The sequence below is a fragment of the Lacerta agilis genome, chromosome 2 (genome assembly GCF_009819535.1).
Source record: "Lacerta agilis isolate rLacAgi1 chromosome 2, rLacAgi1.pri, whole genome shotgun sequence".
Taxonomy (NCBI): Eukaryota; Metazoa; Chordata; class Lepidosauria; order Squamata; family Lacertidae; genus Lacerta; species Lacerta agilis.
The window spans coordinates 101,588,772-101,610,407 of NC_046313.1; the positions used below are offsets into that span (position 1 = coordinate 101,588,772).

The 21,636-nt window shown below is 48.9% G+C and overlaps 1 protein-coding gene across 2 annotated transcripts; it reads right to left on the minus strand.

The window, feature by feature from the left end:
• Positions 1-4,393: 4,393 nt before the first annotated feature.
• Positions 4,394-19,782, minus strand: CRELD1 (cysteine rich with EGF like domains 1). 2 transcript variants are annotated; one of them, XM_033141403.1, is made up of 11 exons: positions 19,563-19,782; positions 14,116-14,272; positions 13,683-13,765; positions 12,928-13,038; positions 12,458-12,549; positions 10,944-11,120; positions 9,389-9,484; positions 9,115-9,198; positions 8,266-8,361; positions 6,544-6,690; positions 4,394-5,750 (listed from the first exon to the last, which is right to left on the minus strand). In XM_033141403.1, exons 1-11 carry the CDS (start codon positions 19,754-19,756, stop codon positions 5,530-5,532), a joined length of 1,458 nt encoding a protein of 485 aa, XP_032997294.1. In that variant the 5' UTR covers positions 19,757-19,782; the 3' UTR covers positions 4,394-5,529. The 2 variants fall into 2 exon arrangements, with proteins under 2 accessions (XP_032997294.1, XP_032997295.1); XM_033141404.1 differs by having other exon boundaries at positions 19,567-19,668.
• Between the last annotated feature and the right edge of the window lie 1,854 nt (positions 19,783-21,636).

Here is a 21,636-nt window from a genome sequence, read left to right on the forward strand (position 1 = left end):
CAAAAGTGAAAATCCAGACAGAGGTTTGAGGGTTTTTTGGGGGGGTGGTGTTGAGAGCCAGTGTGGTGTAGTGGTTAATAGTGGTAGACTCGTAATCTGGGGAACCGGGTTCGTGTCTCCGGTCCTCCACATGCAGCTGCTGGGTGACCTTGGGCTAGTCACACTTCTCTGAAGTCTCTCAGCCCCACTCACCTCACAGAGTGTTTGTTGTGGGGAGGAAGGGAAAGGAGAAGGTTAGCCGCTTTGAGACTCCTTCGGGTAGTGATAAAGCGGGATATCAAATCCAAACTCTTCTTCTTCTTGTTGAGCCCAACTTGCCATATGTCCATGTTTCCCCAGACATTTTGCCGAAAATCCATCCCGGGCGCCATTTTCCTGCCCAATTCCCGGACGTGTGGCAGCCCAATCGTAGAAGCAACTCCCGGCATTTCAGCAAAGAGCCAACATCTGCAGTCTCTTGCAGTGAGGGAATTATTATGAATCCCTGTGAACGGCAAAAGCAAAAACGGCTGGGTACCTGGATTCAAAATGTGGAGCTTTGCATACTCTCCTGCTGGGAGAGATCCCCAGCAGCAGAGATTAAATTCACAAATGAAGCAGCAGTATAGTGTTACGAATATAGGTTGTTAAAACCTTTTTATCCCATTCAGCTAGCTGCACACAACAACTGACCACTTTCTACTCTTCTTGCAATGAGCAGACCTTGGCTACGCCATGAACCCAGGATCTTCTGCATATAACATATGTGGTCTATGGCTAACCTTTCTCTCTCCCCACCACCCTACAATTTGGTAGCTGGGTGTCCTTACAAGGCATGAAAGCCTTGCAACTCGCTTGTAACTGTAGACTTTTAGACTAGTGGAAATTGAAATATCAGCCTTTGTGTGTTTTGTTGTTGTTGTTTTAAAGCAAGTTTCTAACCCTCATGAAGATAGGTTTTAAAATATATGGGCCTTTAAGACCAACCGAGACCGCAATCTGATTAAGTCTGATTGAACTCCATGGGGGTCATTTTTGAGTAGATACATACAGAATTGCAGCTTTTATTTTTATCTGCAAGCTGCCTTGAGTCTCGTCAGAGAGAAAAACAGGGTACAAATTAATCACCACCACCACCATCATCTGCATGCAGTGAGCTCACACCATGTGTTTGGGAAGCAGTGGCAGCCCCGATCCATATCTGTCCTGTCATTTCTTATGAAATTCTTCATTTTCATGCGTTTCCCCCTCAAAACCGTTTTCGATCTGAATTAGGAAAAAAGAACACCCTCAAAGCTGCGATTTAAACTGGTAACGTGTACACAGCCTTTGTTGGAATCGACCGTTTGTCCACATGTGAGACTTGGGGGTTAATTTCCCTTTTTCTTTAAAAGATCCCAGTAACACTTTTTGGAAAGAGAGAGGGGGAGGTCTGCATAAGATTTCAGTGTCCAGCGCAGCTCCCCACTACGACTAGCAAATGCGGAATAATAAAAGTATGCAAAGGAAAGCAATCTAATGCAGACTGGTACGATTTAAAGACCACAGAATCCAGCTTGTCAGGGCAGAATCTTTTATTTCCTTGCTTATTTCTGAAGATCGGGGCACCACAGAGTCCTGCGTGAAAGGCAATACATACTGTGCTGACTGCATATGCAACAGTAAAGGCAGAAATGTGGGGTGTATCGTCTCTGCAGGCCAAGGCCCCACTTCCAGCTGCAGTGGCGCAGTTTGAGATGAGCTATGCACTCCCTGCTAAGCAACCCGCCAGGCTTGCTCCCGATTTGCAATTCAAAGGCCAGCTTATCAGGCATGAAGCTACATCACCTGCCAGCTTGCCTTCTTCCCTTGGAAGATATTGCTGTCACATGGCACCATCCCCTTTTTCAGAAAACCAAGCTGTTATTATGAAGAGAAGGCATTTATTATGAAGAGAAGGCGTTTACAGTCACGCAAAGCATTTTCAGTTCGACAAAGTGCTTCCATTTCCCAAGTCATTCTCCCCCGCAGCCGTTTCACTGTTTATGGATGAAAGCAGGATTCTGATAACTCAAGATTGGCGACTGCACGCTGTACGTGGAGTGAGACAACTAAATCTGACTAAAAGAGTACCGTGGGGGTGGTTCAGGAGATTATTATATTCACATTTGGGTGGGCGGGTGACAGAAAACCTCTCATTAGAAGCTACAAGAGGTTCTCTCTTGTGTGCAAAGGCATTTACCGTAACTCAGGACCTTGTTCAGAGGCTCATTGGCTTGATACGTTAGGGGGAGAAAATATTATTTATGCTTTCAGAAGCAATGAATTCTGGGAATGGCTGCTGTAACCAGGGGCAGCAAAGATTACAAAGATCAACCGGCCTTCCCTTGGAACAATGGGTGGTTGTCTGCGTGAGGCGTCTTTTGAAACACTGCAGAGCTATCGGAAACTGACACCAAAGGTGTGACGGAGGGCAGAACCTCTGAAGAGCCCAAGAGCTATGAATGGACTGATAAAGGGGGAGAGAGAGAGGCAGCAGCTACCCAGACGAATCCGGTTGAAAAGTCGGGGACTAAATCTCTGGCTGCACTGTTTTGAGCAATTGGAATAAGTGTGGGGAAAGAGGGATAAGGGAGCAAAGGTTTGTGGGGTGGGAACGGAGAAGCTTCGGTCATCTACTTGCTTCAAAGCAGCTGGTTTATCACCTGCCACCCCTTAAACTCTGCAGGGAAATCTCATTTGCTCACCCTTCCCTTTCCAGAAGGCACACTTCATCCTTGCCACCCTGGGCTCCTTTGGAAGGAAGGGTGGGTTATAAATTTAATAAATAATGATATTGTGAAGTGGGGGGAGTGAGCAGGAGGCTTCACTTCAGCGACCAATTCCCAAATGCTTATCTTACTTGTGTGTTTTTTTTTTTTTTAAAGGGGTAAAGTTAGCCTTCATCAAAAGTGATTTCCCACCAGCATACAAGAAATGTGAAATTGCAAAAATAAAAAAAATGGGAAGGGTCCTAGCTGAGTGGCAGTAGGCCTCACGTTCAGTGTCCAGGTAGCAGTTGAAGAGAGTCCTGTTTGAATGCCAGGCCCCAAAGAGCTGCTGCCAATCCGTGTAGGAAATACTGATCTAGAGTCTGACTCAGTCTAAAGGCAGCTTTTTAGGTTGACAAACAATGAAGCAAACTTAAAAGAGAAATAACACAACCCAGTTAGCTAAAAAAAGAATAATTGTGGTGCAAGACACCTGGAGAAATAAAAAGGTTTTAACTTGGTGTCAAAATGAATGCACTGGCGGTTGCCAGACATATCTCCCACAGGGGGCAGACAGCTTTCATTCCATAGTCAGGATGACACCTCCAGAGCAAAGTCCCTCTCTTTTGCACATAGGGCTGTCATACGTCTGGGAATCGGGTTGCAAAACGGCATCTGAGTGGATTTTTGCAGAATTGGCAAAATGTCTGGGGAAGCCCGGACGTATGGCAAGTAGGGGATTTTTTTTTTTAATGCTTTAAATACAGCTGCAAGGATGCTACTTGCCCAGAAATGGAAAGAAGAGGAAGTACCAATGAAGGAGGAATGGATAACTAAAACTATGCCGAAATGGCAAAGAGGGCTGTGAAAATCCGGGACCAAGATGAAAAAAAGTTTATACAAGACTGGACTAAATTTATAGAGTATCTTAAGGTCCACTGTAAAGACTTAAAAACATTAGCAGGATTGACATAGCATCTATGAAGACATGTGAATTAGGGTTATCAATGGACTTGTAACTGAATGGAAAACTAAAGATGTGTAAGGTAATAAAGAGGAGAAATTGGAAACCAGGGGGAGGGGTGTCTAGAAGGGATGAATAAGTAAGTAATATGGATGTCAAATTGTTAAATTATTGAAAATTGAAAATAAAATATGAATAAAATAAAATAAATGCCTTAAAATCCAAGAAAAGCCCAAAACTATATTTTTTTGGAGGGACAACAACACTGACCAAAACTCCCCAACACCCAACAACTTTGTCCAGATTTTCACTTTTGGGAATATGGCAACCCTATGTACTTCTCCAAAACGTGGAGCACAGAGAAGGGCCTCCTCTGACAAGCACAATAAGTGTTGAGCTCTCCAAAGGCCTGCAGAGGGAAATAGTCCCTTGCTACCCTGTTTTGCCCCTGCTGGAAATGCCAGCAGTTTATCTGCACAATATGAGAGGACAGCCACAAGGACTTTGGCGGGGGCAGGTTGCGAAGGGAGGAAGAAGAGGATATTCCGAGAGCCGCTTGAGTATGCGGTTGTGTATGTGCCACGTGTGTGCGAAGTAACCGGTCAGATTTTTCAGTGTTTATTTTTAGAATAAATCTATGAGTGGCTGAGATAGAGGGCCTTGTCCCAAGCTTTGACACACACCCTGCACTAGAATGGATGGAATTAGCGCAAGAGAAAGATGTGGACAGAGAGACCTTTAATTTCCTGAGATATGGATGGACAAATGGTTGAGCGGACAGATGTAAAGGGGCAAGGATGGGCATGCGTGCCAGTCAAGCTTTCCTCTGCCTCACGCGCTGCCCCTTGGCAGCACCGGAGCTGTTCTACACATTATGCAGGAGGCGGCAGGAGAGACGGGCGGGGAAAATAGAATTCTGGACTGTATCACTTCAGACGGCAGGGGTGAGTGGAACCTTATCTTTGAATGCTCTCCCCCTCCCCACTGTCCAATAAAACTCCCTGCATTAAGTAAGCTAGCCTATCAGGGAGAAGGTTATGCCCTGAATCAGATAGGGAACATGTGGTTCTCCAGATATTGTGGGACACCCATCAACCCCAGCCAGCAGAGTCTGTGATCAGGAATGATGGGGGTTCACCAATAACTAGGAACTTGAGGTTCCCTAGCCATGCCTTAAACCATTCTCGCTGATGATGCTGGCTCATTGAATGCATGGAGATTTTTTTTTTTTTTTTAAGGTTGGGGAAGCATTCAAAGTGCTAACAGTCGGGAATGGTACTGTCTCAGTTTTTGCCATTTCCTCCAGCGTAATGTGTAGATCGGTTCCCAGCCACAGAGGCAGCCCCTCAAAGAGCCAGCAGGGAGCAATTCCAAGCCCACCACCCCGTGTTTCTTTCCACAGTGAGACAACCTTTTTCCTGGTCCATCTGAGTTGACCAGTGTGGGGGGGAGACAGGAATTCACGGGTAGGGACACATTTGAGATCATCCCACATGCAGTGAGGGCCAGGCCAGTCAGAGAGTAACGAGGACCTGTTTTTCAGGCCCCACCGATGGTGACCCAGATCAGTCCTCTTGCACCATTAAGGAGTACTTCTCCCCCCCCCCCAATCTGAAGTCATGCCAAGAGCCCTCCTCTCAAGCCAAACTGGGACTGCAGAGCACATTTCCTCTCATGTCCCCTTTCTACCTTCATAGCATGCTAGGCCAAGGCTACCAACAGCCCAGAGTGGGATATGGCCTGGCCTTTCTGCCTCTTTAATCTGGATTTTTAAAGGGGTGAAGTCAAGGGATTTCTGCCCACCAGCTGGCTCTCTGAGGCAGGACACAGAAGGGGACGTTCACTTGGCCCCGTGCACTATCTGCCTTTGATAAAGCCATCCAGCACGCGGTCACTGCGCTCAGACAGCCAGTAGCCAGCCATAGCGGCCACGGCACCAATGAAAATGGCGGTGAAGACCATGTCTCCTTTCGCAGCTAGGGTGGCCAGCGCACAGATGATGGCACCAAAGAACATCTGCTGCAGCACAACCACCTCGTCGTCCGTGATGTCGTCAAAGAATCCTTTCTCGGGAGCATCTATGGGAGAAGGAACAAGTCGTAAGAAAGGGAAACCGGCAGCTTTTGTCAACTAGAGCCTCCTAGTGGCTGCACCAAGTTTTAATAAAAGCCACACCTTTGTTCTGATTTTGCATTTCACCTCTGCACTTAGCATTAAATTAAAAACACGAGAGACTGAAAGGACTAACAAATTTATCATGTCGCAAGTCTTTGTGGCCACCGCCCTATGACTCATGGCATAATAAATGTGCTGGCCTTCAAGGTGCCACAAAACTCTTTGGTGGTTTTGCTACAACAGGTGATTTATTTATTACTAATTGCATTTATTGTATGCCGCCTTTCTGTAAAGACAGCGTGCGATTTTAAATATTAGAATAAGCAATGCTACAAAAAATATCCTCAGGCGAACTTCCGGAGCTGATGGCACCAACTGGCCTGGCCCTCCTCACTTGTGAAGCAGACTCTCGCCATCATTCTGAAAACTCGTATTAAAGTGTTTATATTTGCATGTAATGCTGTATCTTGAGTGCCTGTCTCCGTAAGAAGGAAGCCTTGTCTGATAGGTAGCTTTAACTTTTCTGTGGAGCCAGACCACTCATGAGAGACTTGGTTTGTTAGGCAAACGTCATCTTCTGGACAAACCAAACATTGGTCCCCAGCAACCTACAAAATGGCCGACGAAACTGCTTCCGGGGTAGAAGGCAAGCCCTAGAGACTGACCCCCACAGGGCACCATTGCCATTGCCTCCTCCAATTCCCCAGCTAGAGAACATGTGCTGTAAAGAGTGATGCTGCTGCGGCCGAGGTTTACCTGGGGGCTTGTCTTCCACACAGATCCCCTCCTTGCGAACATGTCCCTCTGCGCAGACACACCGGTAGCTGCCGTCTGTGTTCTCACAGGCCTCGTTGGCGCCTGTGCATATGGGCTCTTCCATGTCCCCGGCACATTCATCCACATCTGGGAGAAGGGGGCATGGGAGTTGTGGCGGAATAAGGCCTGGTTCATCATGGGTTAACCTATCACTCCCATGTTAGGTAGGTGTTCCCTGGGAGGCGGAGCTACTTGGCATTCTAAAAGGAGGGGGGAACAACCTGGAAAGGCAGTTGGGGGTTTGGCAGTTGGGTGTGGAGGTTTAGAAAGAGAAACTGCGAGGTTAGGCTTTGGGGAATGGGAGGAAAGGTCATTACCATTGCTAACGGGATGCAGGAAAGATTATAACTGAGCTGAATTATATAAGAAGATTTGTACCAGTAATAACTCAAGACATCCATGTTTTCAAGTTACCTTAATAAAGTTAAAAGTGCTTAAATGTTCGCTGACTGTGGCAGCGCATCAGTGCCTCAAGAGGTGTGGCTGAGGGGAAAAGCACTAAGGGTTTCCTGTGATAGAGGGAACGGGTGGCTTATTTTCCTGGCATACAGAGGACTGGGCAGGGAAGCCAAAGGTGCCACGCAGTTGCCAAAAAGGGAAGGCAAGCTGCAGTAGTTTGGGAACCCAGGGTGGGAGATCCCAAAGGTGGCAAGAGTTGTTTCGAACGTAAAGCACTGAGGTACCCCAGAGACACTCCCATATAACCACTGAAGGATTCATCCTAGTGGACAGTGAAACTTAGGGAGAGTCACGGTTGGGGAAGTATCGAAAAGGGGAGGGAGTGGGATCCCTCACATGAGTCACACTAGGTGGTTGGGAACCATTTATCCACAGAGGGTGGAATAACCTTTCTAGGCCCTGACCCTCCAACCTTATATACAGACAGAGAGCATTCTATCACTTGGCTGTAGCAAAACCTCCCAGTGATTGCCAAGGAGCAATAAAAATAATCAATTAAAAACAAAGACATTTAAAATAATGAAAATTAGAGGAGTAAAAGAAAATTAAGAGTAAACGGGCCTTTTCTGCAGGCTCCCCATTTGTGGAACGCTCTCCCCAGGAAGATTCGGCTGCCGCCATCATTATTTTCGACAACCAGGCAAAAACATTCCTCTTTAACCAGGTCTTTTGCTGACTGACATCCAATGCCCTTTTAAGTGTGGAAGGGAGGATTATTGGGTCACCTTTGCTTTTATTTTTATTACGTATTTTGTGTTTTTTATATTGTAATTTTATGTAGTGAACCACCCTGACATCTACGAGTATACAAATTTAATAAATAACAGTAAAACAAAATTACAGCACATTCACATCCACTTGGCTAGATCGGCTTCCCTGAACAGAAATGTTTTAAGCGGGTGCCTGCCTGGCGTCAATAGCCAGTGAGTTCCAAAGGGTACGAAGAAATTGATTGCTGAAAACTGCACAGCGATAAAAGGGACCCAGGATTCCAGAAAGGAAACAGAAAATGGGGGGGGGGGAGGCAGAGAAAAGCTCCCAAATTTACAGGGACAACATGCAGTCAGATGACCGGCAGGAATAGTACAGCAACCTTAAATGATCCTTCACTGATAGGCCAAACGAAAGGCAGAGCTTTGTCTACTAGCTTCATCATGCAGGGAAGGGTTAGCTGCGAGGTAACGGCTTGGGGAGACGACTTACCGAGGCACTTGACACCATCGCGCCGATAACCCTTGTTGCATTTCTTGCAGCGGGAAGGCCCGGCACCCATGCACCCAATGCACGCCTTGGCACAATCTGAACAGAAAGGGAAAGGCAGGATTAAGAGATTAAGGTCTGGAAACAAGGAATGCTAAAGTTCTGTGGCGAGAGAGAGATGGCGTTGTCTCCTGTGACGAATGAAGGTTTCCAAATGGGCTTTGTTCTCAAGCCCTTGCTGCTTATATTTCACCTCCTCTTCCACCTCAGCAAAAGAGTGATCAGTCCAACCTGGCATATATATATATTTATTTTGTCCAGGAAGGGGGTTGGGGTGGAGGAAGAGGGTACAGTGCTATAAATTGTTCAACAGAGTCGGGTCACTTGTCCAAGGGAAGCACACTATTATTTTTTATTTTTTTATAATTTTTTATTGATTATTATAATTTAAAACAGGGAAAAACATCTGAGTCCAACTGTTATTGTATGACATTACAAATTAAAATTTTACATACAGCGTTATCTTGTCTGTATTTTGTCTTTTGTATCTTAATTAATCCCCTTTCAACAAAGGAAGGAAGTGGGGGGGGGGAGAAAAAGAAAAAAGAGGGGAAAATGTAAAAAAATAAATAAAAATAAAACACCTCTATATATATATAAACTTACATAGCTTCATATTCACAAAAAAATAGTTTCACGAGTCCGACTTCCTGTTAAATCCCTTTGCATCTACCTCGCTTGATACAGAATGTGATCCAAACAACAAACCTTCATATATAAATTTTCCAATACATTCTTGAACATTCTACATCCAAAATTTCCAGCACACTTTTAAGGCTGGTGGGCTCTTACCTCGGCACTCGTAGGACCCCTCGGTGTTGACGCAAAACTGGTTGGCCCGGCAGTGCGCCATGTCTGTGCCACATTCATCTATGTCTGTGTGGGACAAAGAGAGATCTGTCAACCCAGGGGACACGCAGAGCAGTTCCTGTTCTCTCCCCATGTGGGAATCAACTTTCTTCCCCCCCCCCCCCCGCCCACAAATAATCAGCACCACCCTGCAAATCCTTTTTCACTGGTTGCTAAGCAACCATGGATTCTTTCCGGCCTAGTCCCACAAACTCACCGATGCACCTTCGGTCGTGGAGCATCCAGCCCCTCTTGCAGCGAAGGCAGCTTGAATCTTCGGGGCCTGAACAGCGTCCGCAGGCCCGGTAGCACTCTAGAGAGGAGAAGAGAGCCTAGTGTGTAGGGGGCATGAGCCAAAAGCTCCCCATCTTTCCAAGCCCAGGCTAGAGTAATAGCTCACGAAGGACTGATACAAACTACGGAAGGGGACTGTGATGAGTAAGGGAGGGAGACATTACTCCCCAGCATAGGGGGGCCTACACAGCACCTTCAACACCCGCAGGCCTAAGATGATAAGGAAAGGAGGAGGTAAACAGAAAAGGCAGGCATCACTCAACACGTTACAGTGGTGAGGGATGTAAAATCATGTCTGTGACACTTCCGCTTTCAAGGAAGGGCAGTAACTCGGTGGTAAAGCCATCTGCCTGGGATGGATGCAAAAGGCCCCAGGTTCCATCGCTGGCGTGGTTCTCTACCTTGCAACCCGAGAGAGCTGCTGCCAGTCAGTGTAGACAATACCGAGGCACATGGTCCATTGGTCTGACTTCGTATAAAGGCAGCTCGCTACGTGTTTCACTTAATTCATCCCAGATTGAAAAATATTCTTGTCCCAAGTGATCAGCTGTGGCGACCCTACCTACAGACAGGGCCAGTGTTCAGCTGATTAAAACCAGTTTTAAGAAACAGGGCTCAAGGAGGCCAGGTGGTACGGTGGTAACAAGGATTCAGCCCCAACCTCAAGGGCTCAGAGGCAGAGCACCTAGGAGGGCTCGGGTTTAACACCTGGCTCATTCACCTAAAAAGATCAAACGGGGGAAAGATCCCTCTCTGCCTCAAGCTCTGGAGAGTCACTGCCAGACAGATTAGACAGGACTCCAGATGTTGGACTACAACTCCCATCATTCTTGATTATTGATTGTTGCTAGCTGAGGCTGATGGGAGTTGTAGTTCGGCAACATCTGGAGGACGCCACGTCGGCTATCCCTGGGCTAGATAAACAAATAGTCTGACCTGGAATGAAGCAGAATCCTGTGTTCCTAAATATTCTTTTAGTAATACGTGCTAACAGTGACTCTAAGCAATAAATATAACTATTATTACACTGTATGCTGTGAACAGCCCCGAGATCGACGGGTGTAGGGTGTTATACAAATTTAATAAATAATAATAATTATACAGCGCAACGTATTACTATATTGCCTTATTTAGAGTGTGTGTGCATGCCTAGGGATGCCAGGGGATTGTGTACACCAGCTTATATAACAGACAGATGATCAAGGTGTCTCCCCTGCCAAGTAAGTATCAGCAGACAGATGGATACAATGAGGTTTATACATTTTATTTAACGAAGTACTGTGGAGACTTCCGGAACCCCATTCCACCGCAGACAGGGCGAAGCTCAGGAAGAGTGTGGTTGTGAGTATTCAAAGGAAAAAAGAAGGAAGGGGGTGGTAGGAAGCCAAGTCACTAACCAGCACTAGCCAGCACGGGCAGCAGAGCTTCCATCTCCAGACCCTGCCCCCAGTCTAGCAAAGCACGGGCACTCTACATACCCGCACATACCAGGTGGCTGTCGTTGCGAGAAGCTTCGTAGTAGCCATCTCCACATTCGGAACAGAAGGGGCCACCGTAACCCGTCTGGCACATGCACAGGCCGGTGCCCCTGCGTGTGCCGTCACCGTCGCACTGCCCATAACCGCTGCAAGGCTTCTGGGCACCCCCAGGGCAGGCTGTGGAGAGATGTGAGTAAATGCCGGGGGTCAGCAGTCACTTGACTTTAAATGGCGATGCGCGGACCGTCCGATTCAACACATGACCCTATTCGATTACTCTGGAACGGTAACAATTCTGTATCTGTCTCACTCTGTGCAAAGGCCCCAGCTGCCCACCTACTTCAATTTGGCCAACTTCCCTTAGAATCATAGAACTGTAGAGTCAGAAGGGACTATGAGGGTCACCTAGTACAACTCCTACAGTGAAGGAATCTTTTGCCCAATGTGGGGCTTGAACCCACGGCCCTGAGATTAAGAGTCTCGTGCTCTACCAACTGAGCTGTCCCTCAGTCCCAAGAGGTGGACAACATGATTAACAACTGCTGGATGCCATCAACCAGCCACACTTTCTGGGAGGGCTGATAATCCTAAATGCACCTAGCTCAGTGACGGCGAACCTTTTGGAGACCGAGTGCCCAAACTGCAACCCAAAACCCACTTATTTATCGCAAAGTGCCAACACGGCAATTTAACCTGTATATTTCATTTTTTCTGTGTGTTCCACGTTTCTTCTTTATGACTGCTGTTGTAATAAATAATCCTTCATAAAAGTTATTGCACTACATTCTTCATTAAATTATATTTCCATTGATATATAATTTTATGGCATAACTCAGCTGAGCTGCCCGATCCCGCTCCTACTTGTGTGCAAGCAGGAATGGAGCGCCTGGCTGCCTTCAGGTGGTGCAGGGGTTCTCAGGTGTGCGCGAGGCCTCCTCCTCCTCCTCCTCTCCCACCCCCACCCCCACCACAGAAGCTACGGCCCTGCTGGGGCGACGGCGTGTGCCCACAAAGAAGGTTCTTTGGCATGCGTGTCATAGGTTCGCCACCACTGACCTAGCTTTTTAGGAAAAACAAGACTCCTCTCCCCCCTTTCCCATCCATCAGTCTTTCACAATAAAGTACCTCAGGACAAGTCCTCTTTGGCAATGGAGGGCTGATTTGGAAAGAAGCCACTCCCAGCGAACCAGCCAAAGAAATATCCCACAGTGCAAACGAGTGTCTTTGACCCCCAACAGGGAACTGAGGCACCCAGCATATAAACTCAGAGGTCACATCTACTCCACACATTGAAAGTGCCATTACACCACTTTACAGAGAATCCTGGGAGCTGTAGTTTAAGGGTGCTGGGAGTCGTAGCTCTGTGATGCCAGCACCTGTACCAAACTACAGTTCCGAGGGCTGTAAAATGACTGATTGTAAACGACTGCAAAAGTGACATGAGTTTGAGGTACATGACACTGAGCACCCATCATCGCAACAACACAGGGAGCCACTGTGGCGTCACCACTTACTGTGGCAGTCAGGGCCGTACGTGCCGGGAGGGCAGCAGAGTTTCAGTGCATCCATGCAGAGCCACTGGAAAAAGTCGGGGTGCTGCTGCTGCCTGGGGAGAAGAGAGCCTCCATTACTGCCCTGGTCCCATGCTGGGACTTATTTGTACCACAGGCCCTGCACAGCTCTTCCACTGCGCCTGAGAATGGAGCAGCCAGAATTAGTCAGGGAAGGCCCCTCGGAAGAGATGTTCTATCAGGCAAGGATAGAGACACCTGGGGCCCTCCTGTTGTTGCTGGACTCCAACTCCCATCAGGCCCAGTCAACAGGGAGGGATGATGGGAGCTGTAGTTCAACAACACCTGGAGGGCCACAGATTCCCCCATCCCTGGCCTATAGCTACAAACATATTGAGCATGGAACCAGAAGCAGGTCCTGGGATGCGTAAGGAATCATTCCATGATGGAAACGCTTGCTCTTTTCCACTCACTCATGGAACCACCATTGCTCCACATGGTCTTCTCCCTGCTCCAACAGCTGGTGGCATGCAAAGTCTGATGTGGCACACACACCCTCCAAGACTTCCAGCAGGCGGGTCTCGCTGAAAGGAGGGAAAGAGGACGGGTGAACATCAAGGCAGTTGGGAAAAACCAAAGCAAGTCCCTCCACCAGCGTTACAAAGTCTGCCATCTCTGCTTCCCCTACTAACCAGTCTACTGCCCAGTCAACCATTCGTAAACCTCTGCCCCTCTTTCGACCAGCAAAGCCCGGCTGGCCCTATACTCTTCTCAAAACTCCACCAGGAGAGCTTGCGTTTACTCTGCTCAAGCAGCCAGTCCCTAAGGATTTCCCTTTTGCCTCCCCCGAGTAGTCAAGAGGTGGCGGCAATATGGCAGGCAAGCCACCCTGGGGAGCTTGTGGGCGACAGCTGCGCTATCATGGAATAAACAGGCAAGATGTTTGTCAGGGCTGACAACATTTCCTTCTCTAATCCGTATAATCCTGAGGGCTAGTAACTTGCTTTTAACAATCAAGAGCCTCAGCTTCAGCCTGAGGTTTTCGTCCTCCGCTTAATTCTGCAGCAGAGGTCACAGACTACATTTAATGGCGCCATCTTGACCATGCTGATTTTTCTGAGGTCTTTCATGATCAGGGTTATTAGTGAAGTTTTGCCATTCCCCCCCCCCTCCCATCAAGGTAGCATCATCTCACCAACGGCCTGGCCCAGCCCAGACCTCAGGTCACCTGTTTGCATATTTTGCAAGCTTCTCTTCTTCCCAGGCTGTGTTCCCGCCCCCGAAGTTCTCTCGCTGTGTCCGCTCCAGACCCTGGGAAGGCAGGAGAAGGCTCACAGCAATCCCAAAACTAATTTTTTTTTTGTCTCCCCTTCCCCCAGCAACCCTTTAACCCCACAACCTGCATGCAGCAACCCACATATCCTTGATCTTTAAAACACAGGCTCACTAAGTCCCTCTGCTTGAACCGCCACCCCATCTCTGTCTGTCTGTCTGTCTTTCTTTCTCTTGCTCCAGTCCTAGCCCTCCTTGGAGACAGGAGCTCAGGGGCTAGGCTAGAGACTGCATGGCATCCCATCTCAAAATGCTTGCAAGTCCATACTTTGTGCAAGAGCGGCCACACAACCCCAGCCCAAACCGAAATGCTCTTTCTAGCCTCCCACCTTATTGAAGTTGCTGGCCAGGTCGCGGCATGTCTGGCAGGGCTCTTGCTGCGAAGGGCTCCCGCTTGGCACCCCGAAGAGCAGCAAGAGAAGCGGGAGCCAAGCAGGCGGCATCTTCTTCCAGGGCAAAGCCATCTTCAGGAGGGCAGGGACCAGGCTGGAAGAAAGGAGGAAGAGCCTTCAAGTGGGTGGGTCCTGTTGGAAAAGCTTGCAAATCTCACCGGCAATGCCAGGATGTGAGATCTCCACACACACCCCTCCTGTGATAGAAGCTGATTGTTCTGATTTTTTTATTTTTTTTTTTAATATTTATGCGCTGCAGTGAATTAGTAACACTGAACACTCGTTGCTTTTTCTTCAGCAATGGAGTCGGGCTGCAAAAGCACCATACATTTAAAGCACCTGATATCCTCCCAAGAATCCTGGGAATTGTAGTTTAAGGGCGCTGGGAACTGTAGTGCCACGAGGGGGTAAACTACAGTTCCCAGGGCTCTAGAGGGAAAGCCATGCATAAAAATTCTTAACCAACTGAGGTGCTACCTCCCCCAACATAAAGCCTGCCCTCCCAACATTAATCCTGGCTACGCCCATGAAGTAATCTGCTTTAAATGAATGGCGTGCATGCCATTAGATGGGTTGCTTGCTGGCTCTTGCTTTCTGGAAGCCTTCAGCTAGAAGTTGGGGTGCCCTAGCTTTGGATCCCGTTCACTGGGCCCGCGGCCTGGACAAGACGAGCCACAAGATCCCCTCCAACTGTTATGATCTTATGGGTTGAGGCCTACCCAGAAACTGTGCTTATGACTCGGAAACCTTGCCGAATGGCCCACAATGCACCTGGGCTGCCTGACTAGGCCTTTCTCTGTAGCAGCCAGCGCAGTACGCTTGTCACAGAAACCTGTCTTTGCCACCTGCCTGAGAGGCCTTCACAATTGAGGGCTGGGAGGGGAAGGAGAGGGGCTGTCAAGCACCAGGAAGACCACAGTACATGGCCGCCATCTTGCTGTCTCGCAAGCTGAGCAGGCATGTTGTGTAGTGAGGAAAAAGTGCCTGCTCAGACTCTCCAGGCTAGTTGTTGCAGAGGAGAACAGGCCCCCAGCCAGCACCGGATACTGCAAATTCAAATCCCAGGGCCTGATGCCAGCTTCCGAAGCCATTTCCAGGATTCAAGCAAAGGAATCTCTGCCTAAAGATAAAGGCCTGAAACGGGTCCCCATAGCCGTCAAAGTGCTCTCACTGCTAAATAAAGCCAGGAGGAGGAGGATTCGATTACACACACCTGCAGCACTGGTAAATCCCAGCCTAGAGCTCAGGATACGAAAAATGGCAAGCTACAGGCTACTCTCCGCCCGCTGGAATTATTGGATTCAATGCTATGCCAACTCGGAATACAGCCACTGAAGTTAATGGGCACGGCTAACTTAGGTTCGTTCATTACAGCCCTTACAATGTCAACAGTTGGTTAAAGCGTGGTGCTGATACTGGCAAGGTTGCAGGTTCGAATAGGACAGCTGCATTTCCCTGCATCGCAAGGGGTTGGACTAGATGGTGCTTAGGGTCCCTTCCAAATCTACAATTCTATGGTAAGAGATACAAAATAGTGGGCCCAGGGTGCACGTGTGGTGCATATGGAGGACAATGGTCCTTCATTGTTAAATTGCTCTGGGCAGGAGAGAAGAATCAGGGTTAGGCCTTTCCCAATATGATGCTCTCCACGTGTGCTTGGACTGCAAATCTCATCCACCCTGGCAGCTGGCCATGCAGCCTGGACTGGTGGAAGTTGGAATCCAAAACACATGTAGGCTTGAAATCACGAAATAACATTTTATCTGCTTTCAAGAGCCTTACTCTGGCCAGGGGCCTGAACATTTTTACCTCAGGGAGTTTCAGGGTACAGAACCTGATGCTCTTAGAGGAACAATTAAATGTATTTTAATATTTGATGGAAGCCGCCCAGAGTGGCTGGGGAGACCCAGCCAGATGGGCGGGGTACAAATAAATTATTATTATTATTATTATTATTATTATTATTATTACAAATGGTCTGCCCTACATTTATTTTTATTTATTAAATTTATTGGTCACTTTTTTAAAATCAAGGTAACTCAAAGCAACTCACAATAAATAACCAAACAATTACATACATTGAAACTGGCATAAAAGGGAAAATGGGTGAAAAATTAAAAAGACAATCCTATTTTATAAAAGGCAGGATTAAAACATTCCACCCACTCAAAGGTGGCCACAGATAAGATTAAGAGCCTGGCAAAAAATGAAATGTTTTTTTACCTGGCAGCTGGTGCTATGTAATGATGGTGCCAGATGAGCATCCCTGGGGAGAGCATTTTTGGCTTACAACTCCCATGATCCCTAGCTAGCAGGACCAGTGGTCAGGGATGATGGGAACTGTAGTCTCAAAACATCTGGAGGGCCGAGTTTGAGGAAGCCTGAAATAAAAGAACCAGTTCACATGGCGTTTTAAAACACACCCACACAGAAGCCTTCGAGCCTCTGCCCATCAACTTCCTATCTATAGAGCAGGGGTAATCAACGTGGTACCCTCTGGATGCTTTTGGGACTACAGTTCCCATGAGTCAGAGAGGTGTAGTGGTTAAGAATGGTTAAGACTAGGATCTGGGAGACCAGGATTCAAATCTCCACTTGGACATGAAGCTCACTGGATGACCTTGGGCCAGTCGCTCACTCTCAACCTAATCAACCTCGTGGGGTATACAACAAATAGGCTGGCATGGCTAATGGTGAAGGATGATGGGAGCTGTAGTATAGCCACAACTGGAGGGCATCACATTGCTATAGAACAGAAGGGAAAACCCAGGAGTGTCCAGCCCACATTTGATGGGAGAAACCAGGCCCAATCTGGTGGCCCATGCAGTGGCGTCGCTAGCCTCTGCGCTGCTGGGGGCGGCGGCAGCGCAGAGGCACCCCCCTGGGGGAGGTGCACGACGCGTGCGTCGTGACGTCATCATGACGTCACGACGCACGTGTATGCAGAAAGGGGGGATTTCCCCCTTTCCGAGGCTTTTTTTCGGCAGGGGGTGGTGACCAGCGAGGAGGGGGTGACAAGCGTGACCCCCCCCCCGCTGGTCGGCCCCCCCCCCCGCCGAAAAAAAGCGGGCGGAAAGCCTGGAAAAGAAGCAGAGCGGCGCTTAAACACGCCTGCTCTGCTTCCTTTCCAGGCTTTCCCCGCCCCCCCCGCGGTTTTTTTCGGCGGGGGGTGGTGACCAGCGATGAGGGGGTGACAAGTGTGACCCCCCCTCGCTGGTCGGCCCCCCCCGCCGAAAAAAAGCGGGCGGAAAGCCTGGAAAAGAAGCAGAGCGGCGCTTAAACGCGCCTGCTCTGCTTCCTTTCCAGGCTTTCCCCGCCCCCCCCCGGGTTTTTTTCGGCAGGGGGGTGACCAGCGAGGAGGGGGTGACAAGCGTGACACACACCCCCTCGCTGGTCGCCCCCCCCCGCCAAAAAAAAGCAGCGGAAAGGGGAAAAGGAAGCAGAGCGACGCTTAAACGCGCCTGCTCTGCTTCCTTTCCCGCCCCCCCCCCGGCGTTTTTTTGGGCGGGGGGTGGTGACCAGCGATGAGGGGGTGACAAGCGTGACACACACCCCCGCTGGTCGACCCCCCCCCGCCGAAAAAAAGCGGCGGCAGCACCCCATCCGTGTGCTGCTGCTCCCGGGGTGATGGAGGGCGCAGCGGCGCCTGGGAGTGGCGGGAGGGGCCGCCCCCACCCGCCGCTGCTCACCCTGTCACTGGGGGCGTACCGCCCCCACCGCCCCTCCCCAGCGACGCCCCTGGGCCCATGGATCCGGGGTGGAGCCACCTATTAAGAGTGAACTTGATCTTGCAGCCTGCGCTAATCCTCACACTGCACAACCATTATTTGGGATTAATTTATGCAGAATGAAAACGATAACCCGCTAGGCTTCGCCATTTATTGAAGCGAGTTAAGAGCAGCCACTCACCTGACATAAGAGCCAACTCCTAGGGGCCCTGGCCCCCACAAAGTTGGTGGGCATTCCCACTGAAATGGTGGGTGGATGTCTGTCTGTGTCTGTGTCCTGTGTCATGTGACTGATTATACAGGTTGGGGCTTACCTGGCCCCCCACAATTTATTTATTTTTCCAAGTTGGAACTCCTGGCACCCGATTTCCGCCTGCCCAACGCCTGGTTTGGACATCTGAGGCATGAGAACTCGGCATGGTATGATAATTTCGGATTTATTGCAGAAACCAAAGGAAACGCTGTCAATCTCCTCAAAATGCAACCCAGAACCGTATTTTTACGTGTATAAGACTACAACATATCGAATAAGACTGCAACATATCGAAGTTCAATTGTATGATTTCCATACTGTATAAGACTGCAACATATTGAAGTTCAATTGTATGATTTCCGCGATCACGTTCTGGGCCTTTTGCGTGCTTAAGAGTCCAGTTCTATATTACACGTGTAGTTTCCAGGAACAGCTTCGGTTGGCAACATTTTTATTGATGCAACACCAGCATTTACGCTCCATACATCCACTAGATCTACACTTGGAAATTTATCAGTTTTTTATATAATAACCGCTAACGGTGAAATTATTACATCTCACTAGTGCTCACTCGAAGGACAGATCCTGAAGTTGAGGCTCCAGTACTTTGGCCACCTCATGAGAAGAGAAGACTCCCTAGAAAAGACCCTGATGTTGGGAAAGATGGAGGGCACAAGGAGAAGGGGACGACAGAGGATGAGATGGTTGGACAGTGTTCTCGAAGCTACTAACATGAGTTTGGCCAAACTACAAGAAGCAGTGAAGGATAGGCGTGCCTGGCGTGCTCTGGTCCATGGGGTCACGAAGAGTCGGACACGACTGAACGACTGAACAACAACAACAACAAACGGTGAAATAAAGCAAAAACTTTTTCCCATCAAATTCCCACCACACGTGAGTGTAGTCATGGGTGGAATTGGACATCTGAGGCCTGGTTTGAATTTAGCAAAATCCTGCCATTCATCGCGTGCGGCGCACGAAAGAAAGCCGGCGGCCCTTCTGCACCCAGGGCAATCCGTCGCGCGCTTGGCTCGGGAGCAAGTCCGCTATAAATGCCAGCGGGGATTTATTTGCAAAAACAAGCACCGCCCGGCCGCATCTAACCGGGGATCGTAATTTATGGAGGGAGCAGCATGGGACCCTGGCTAGGCCTGTGGCCCGAACCCACCCACGAAGGCCTTGGGAGGGAGAGAGAGAGAGGTAGATAGATAGATAGATAGATAGATAGATAGATAGATATGGTGGCTCTGACCTCTCCTGCAGGCGACGGTGCACCCTATGGTGGAGAGGAGAGGCTGCAGACGGACCGGAGGGTGGGGGAAGCGCAATGCCCACCCATTCTCCATTCCCCGCGGGGAAAAGGACCTGTTTGTTCCAATCTCCCCCACCCCCGTCCGGGGCACCTACCTTCCCTCGCCCCCGCTCGCCCTTCCGGGGAGCCTGCGCGGGCCGGCAGGGGCGAGCCCGGCGGGGAGCAGCGCCCACTTTTGCGCACGGGGCTGCTTGCAGCAACCGAGGCTAGGAGCGGCGAAGTACACCTCCGCCTGCCCAATGGACCTCGGTCAGCTGGCCGGGCCCGCCTCTCCGCCAATGGCATCGGGACATAGGCGGTTACATCATCCCGATCTCCCCGCGAGTTGCCAATCGGCGAGCTTCCGTCCGGTCCCCTCCCCGCCGCCCCGTGGAGCAGCAGCACCTGTCAGGGCGCGTAAAGACGCAGCTCGGCCCCAGGATGCGGCTTCGAGGAGGGGCGAGAGCCTGGGCTGCAAACGGCTGAGCGCTGCGCCTCTGCAGCAGAATAGCAGCAGCAGTAGCAGCAAGCAAGGGAAGGTGGTGCTGCGCAGCGTGGCCCAGTTGTTGTTTCGCCAAAGCAGATCTCAGGCGGTCCTGGACAATACCAGATCCCATCCTCCGTCTAACCTCAGGCGTAAAATGTCTGACAAACGGAGGGGAGACGAGTTTTCTTTTCTGTCAAAATCTGTGACTTGGTGAACACCATACATTGGAAAGCATATTCCCCCACCCCAGAGAATCCTGGTAAGTGTAGTTTACAGGTGCTGGGAATTGTAGCACCATGAGGGGTATACTAAGGATTCTTGGGGCGCACACACAGTGTATGCAGCCTTAGTATTTTGAGCCCCAAAGAACACTGGGGAATTCCCCTAAACACGTTCCCCAATAGACATTTGCTGCATTTAATGACAGGTGTTTCTGTAATATTTTATATACAGCCAGTAAGAAGGATTTCACAGTGCTTTGTGAGATTACCAAATCTTGCAACTGTGCAAACATAGACAGGTCAGGGCTGGGTGGAAGGGAGATGAGTTTCCTTGTGAACTCAGAATTTAAGTTTCAGTGCTGGAAAACACTTTGTTATAGTGTGATGGATATCTTAGGGAAGTGAGTTTGTTGTGCAAGGCCACCCAGTAAGCTATAATTACGCAACCTGAAAGCACCCCCCAGTCAGCCACTGTGGGGAAGAGGACACTAAACTAGGTGGACCTGTTGTCTGGTCAAGCAGATGTTGTGTTCTGCAGGGCAGCAAGGCAAGGCCTTAACCGGTGTGTGAGAAAATGCAAACTGGGCAAGGTTCAGATGGGATGCTAGACAGGGCTCTGGGGAACATAGAACTCTGAAGCTGCATTATTAAATCACCAGTTTATCGACTGAACAACGCCGGAAGTGGGGGATCCCAGAAGAGTCCCATAGAGTTGTCCACCCCCCAAAAGAACTGGCAAGATCCAGTTTGCATCCTGCAGCCCTTCCAGTAACCTGAACGTGGAAGCTGCCTGCTACTTCCACTCTAGTTTGGAAGCAGGTCAAAAAGATATTTGCATGCAATTATGACTACAACATATAGCATGCTTCTTTGTGATTAAACTGCTCAGAAGAAATAGAAGAAAACAGAGGGACAGAAGGGGAAGAAGACATAGATGATCGGCCATTTATTTATTTTGTTTAGAAACAACAACAAACAAATAAACAAACAAAAACAATCCCACAGTTCAAGCATGGTCTGTTTCCTGAAGGACAAAGCCCCAGCTTGGTGCCTGTTATGTATTTTGGAGCCATTATTATTTGAATTTGAATTTGTATGCCACCCTTCATCCAAAGATCCTGGGGTGGTTCACAACAGAAAAATACAAAATGAGAACACAAAATACATAAAACAAAAGCAAACCTTCTCACAAACACATTTAAAGTCATAGATTGTTAATCAGCCCAAGGCCTGGTTATAGAGAAATGTTCTCGCCTGGTGCCTAAAGATATGTAGTGAAAGTGCCAGGCGAACCTCCCTGGGGAGAGCATTCCACAAACGAGGAGCCATCACAGAAAAGGCCTCTTCTTGTGTTGCCACCCTCCGGACCAAAAAAGGGCCTCAGATTATAATAGCCAGGGCTGGATTGGTTCATATGGAGAGAGGTAGTCCAGTATTTTGATGCAATTGCCTTTCAAAAATAATTGCAAATGTAATGT

What these genes read in the sequence shown, in the direction of transcription:
- CRELD1 (XM_033141403.1), bottom strand. Translation starts at nt 19,756, where the DNA reads ATGCCATTGGCGGAGAGGCGGGCCCGGCCAGCTGACCGAGGTCCATTG. An exon ending in CGATGGTGTCAAGTGCCTCG is followed by an intron (nt 6,691 to 8,265) that starts GTAAGTCGTCTC and finishes CCCTTCTCCCAG; the next exon opens with ATGTGGATGAATGTGCCGGG. An exon ending in TGTGGAAGACAAGCCCCCAG is followed by an intron (nt 5,751 to 6,543) that starts GTAAACCTCGGC and finishes CTTCTCCCATAG; the next exon opens with ATGCTCCCGAGAAAGGATTC.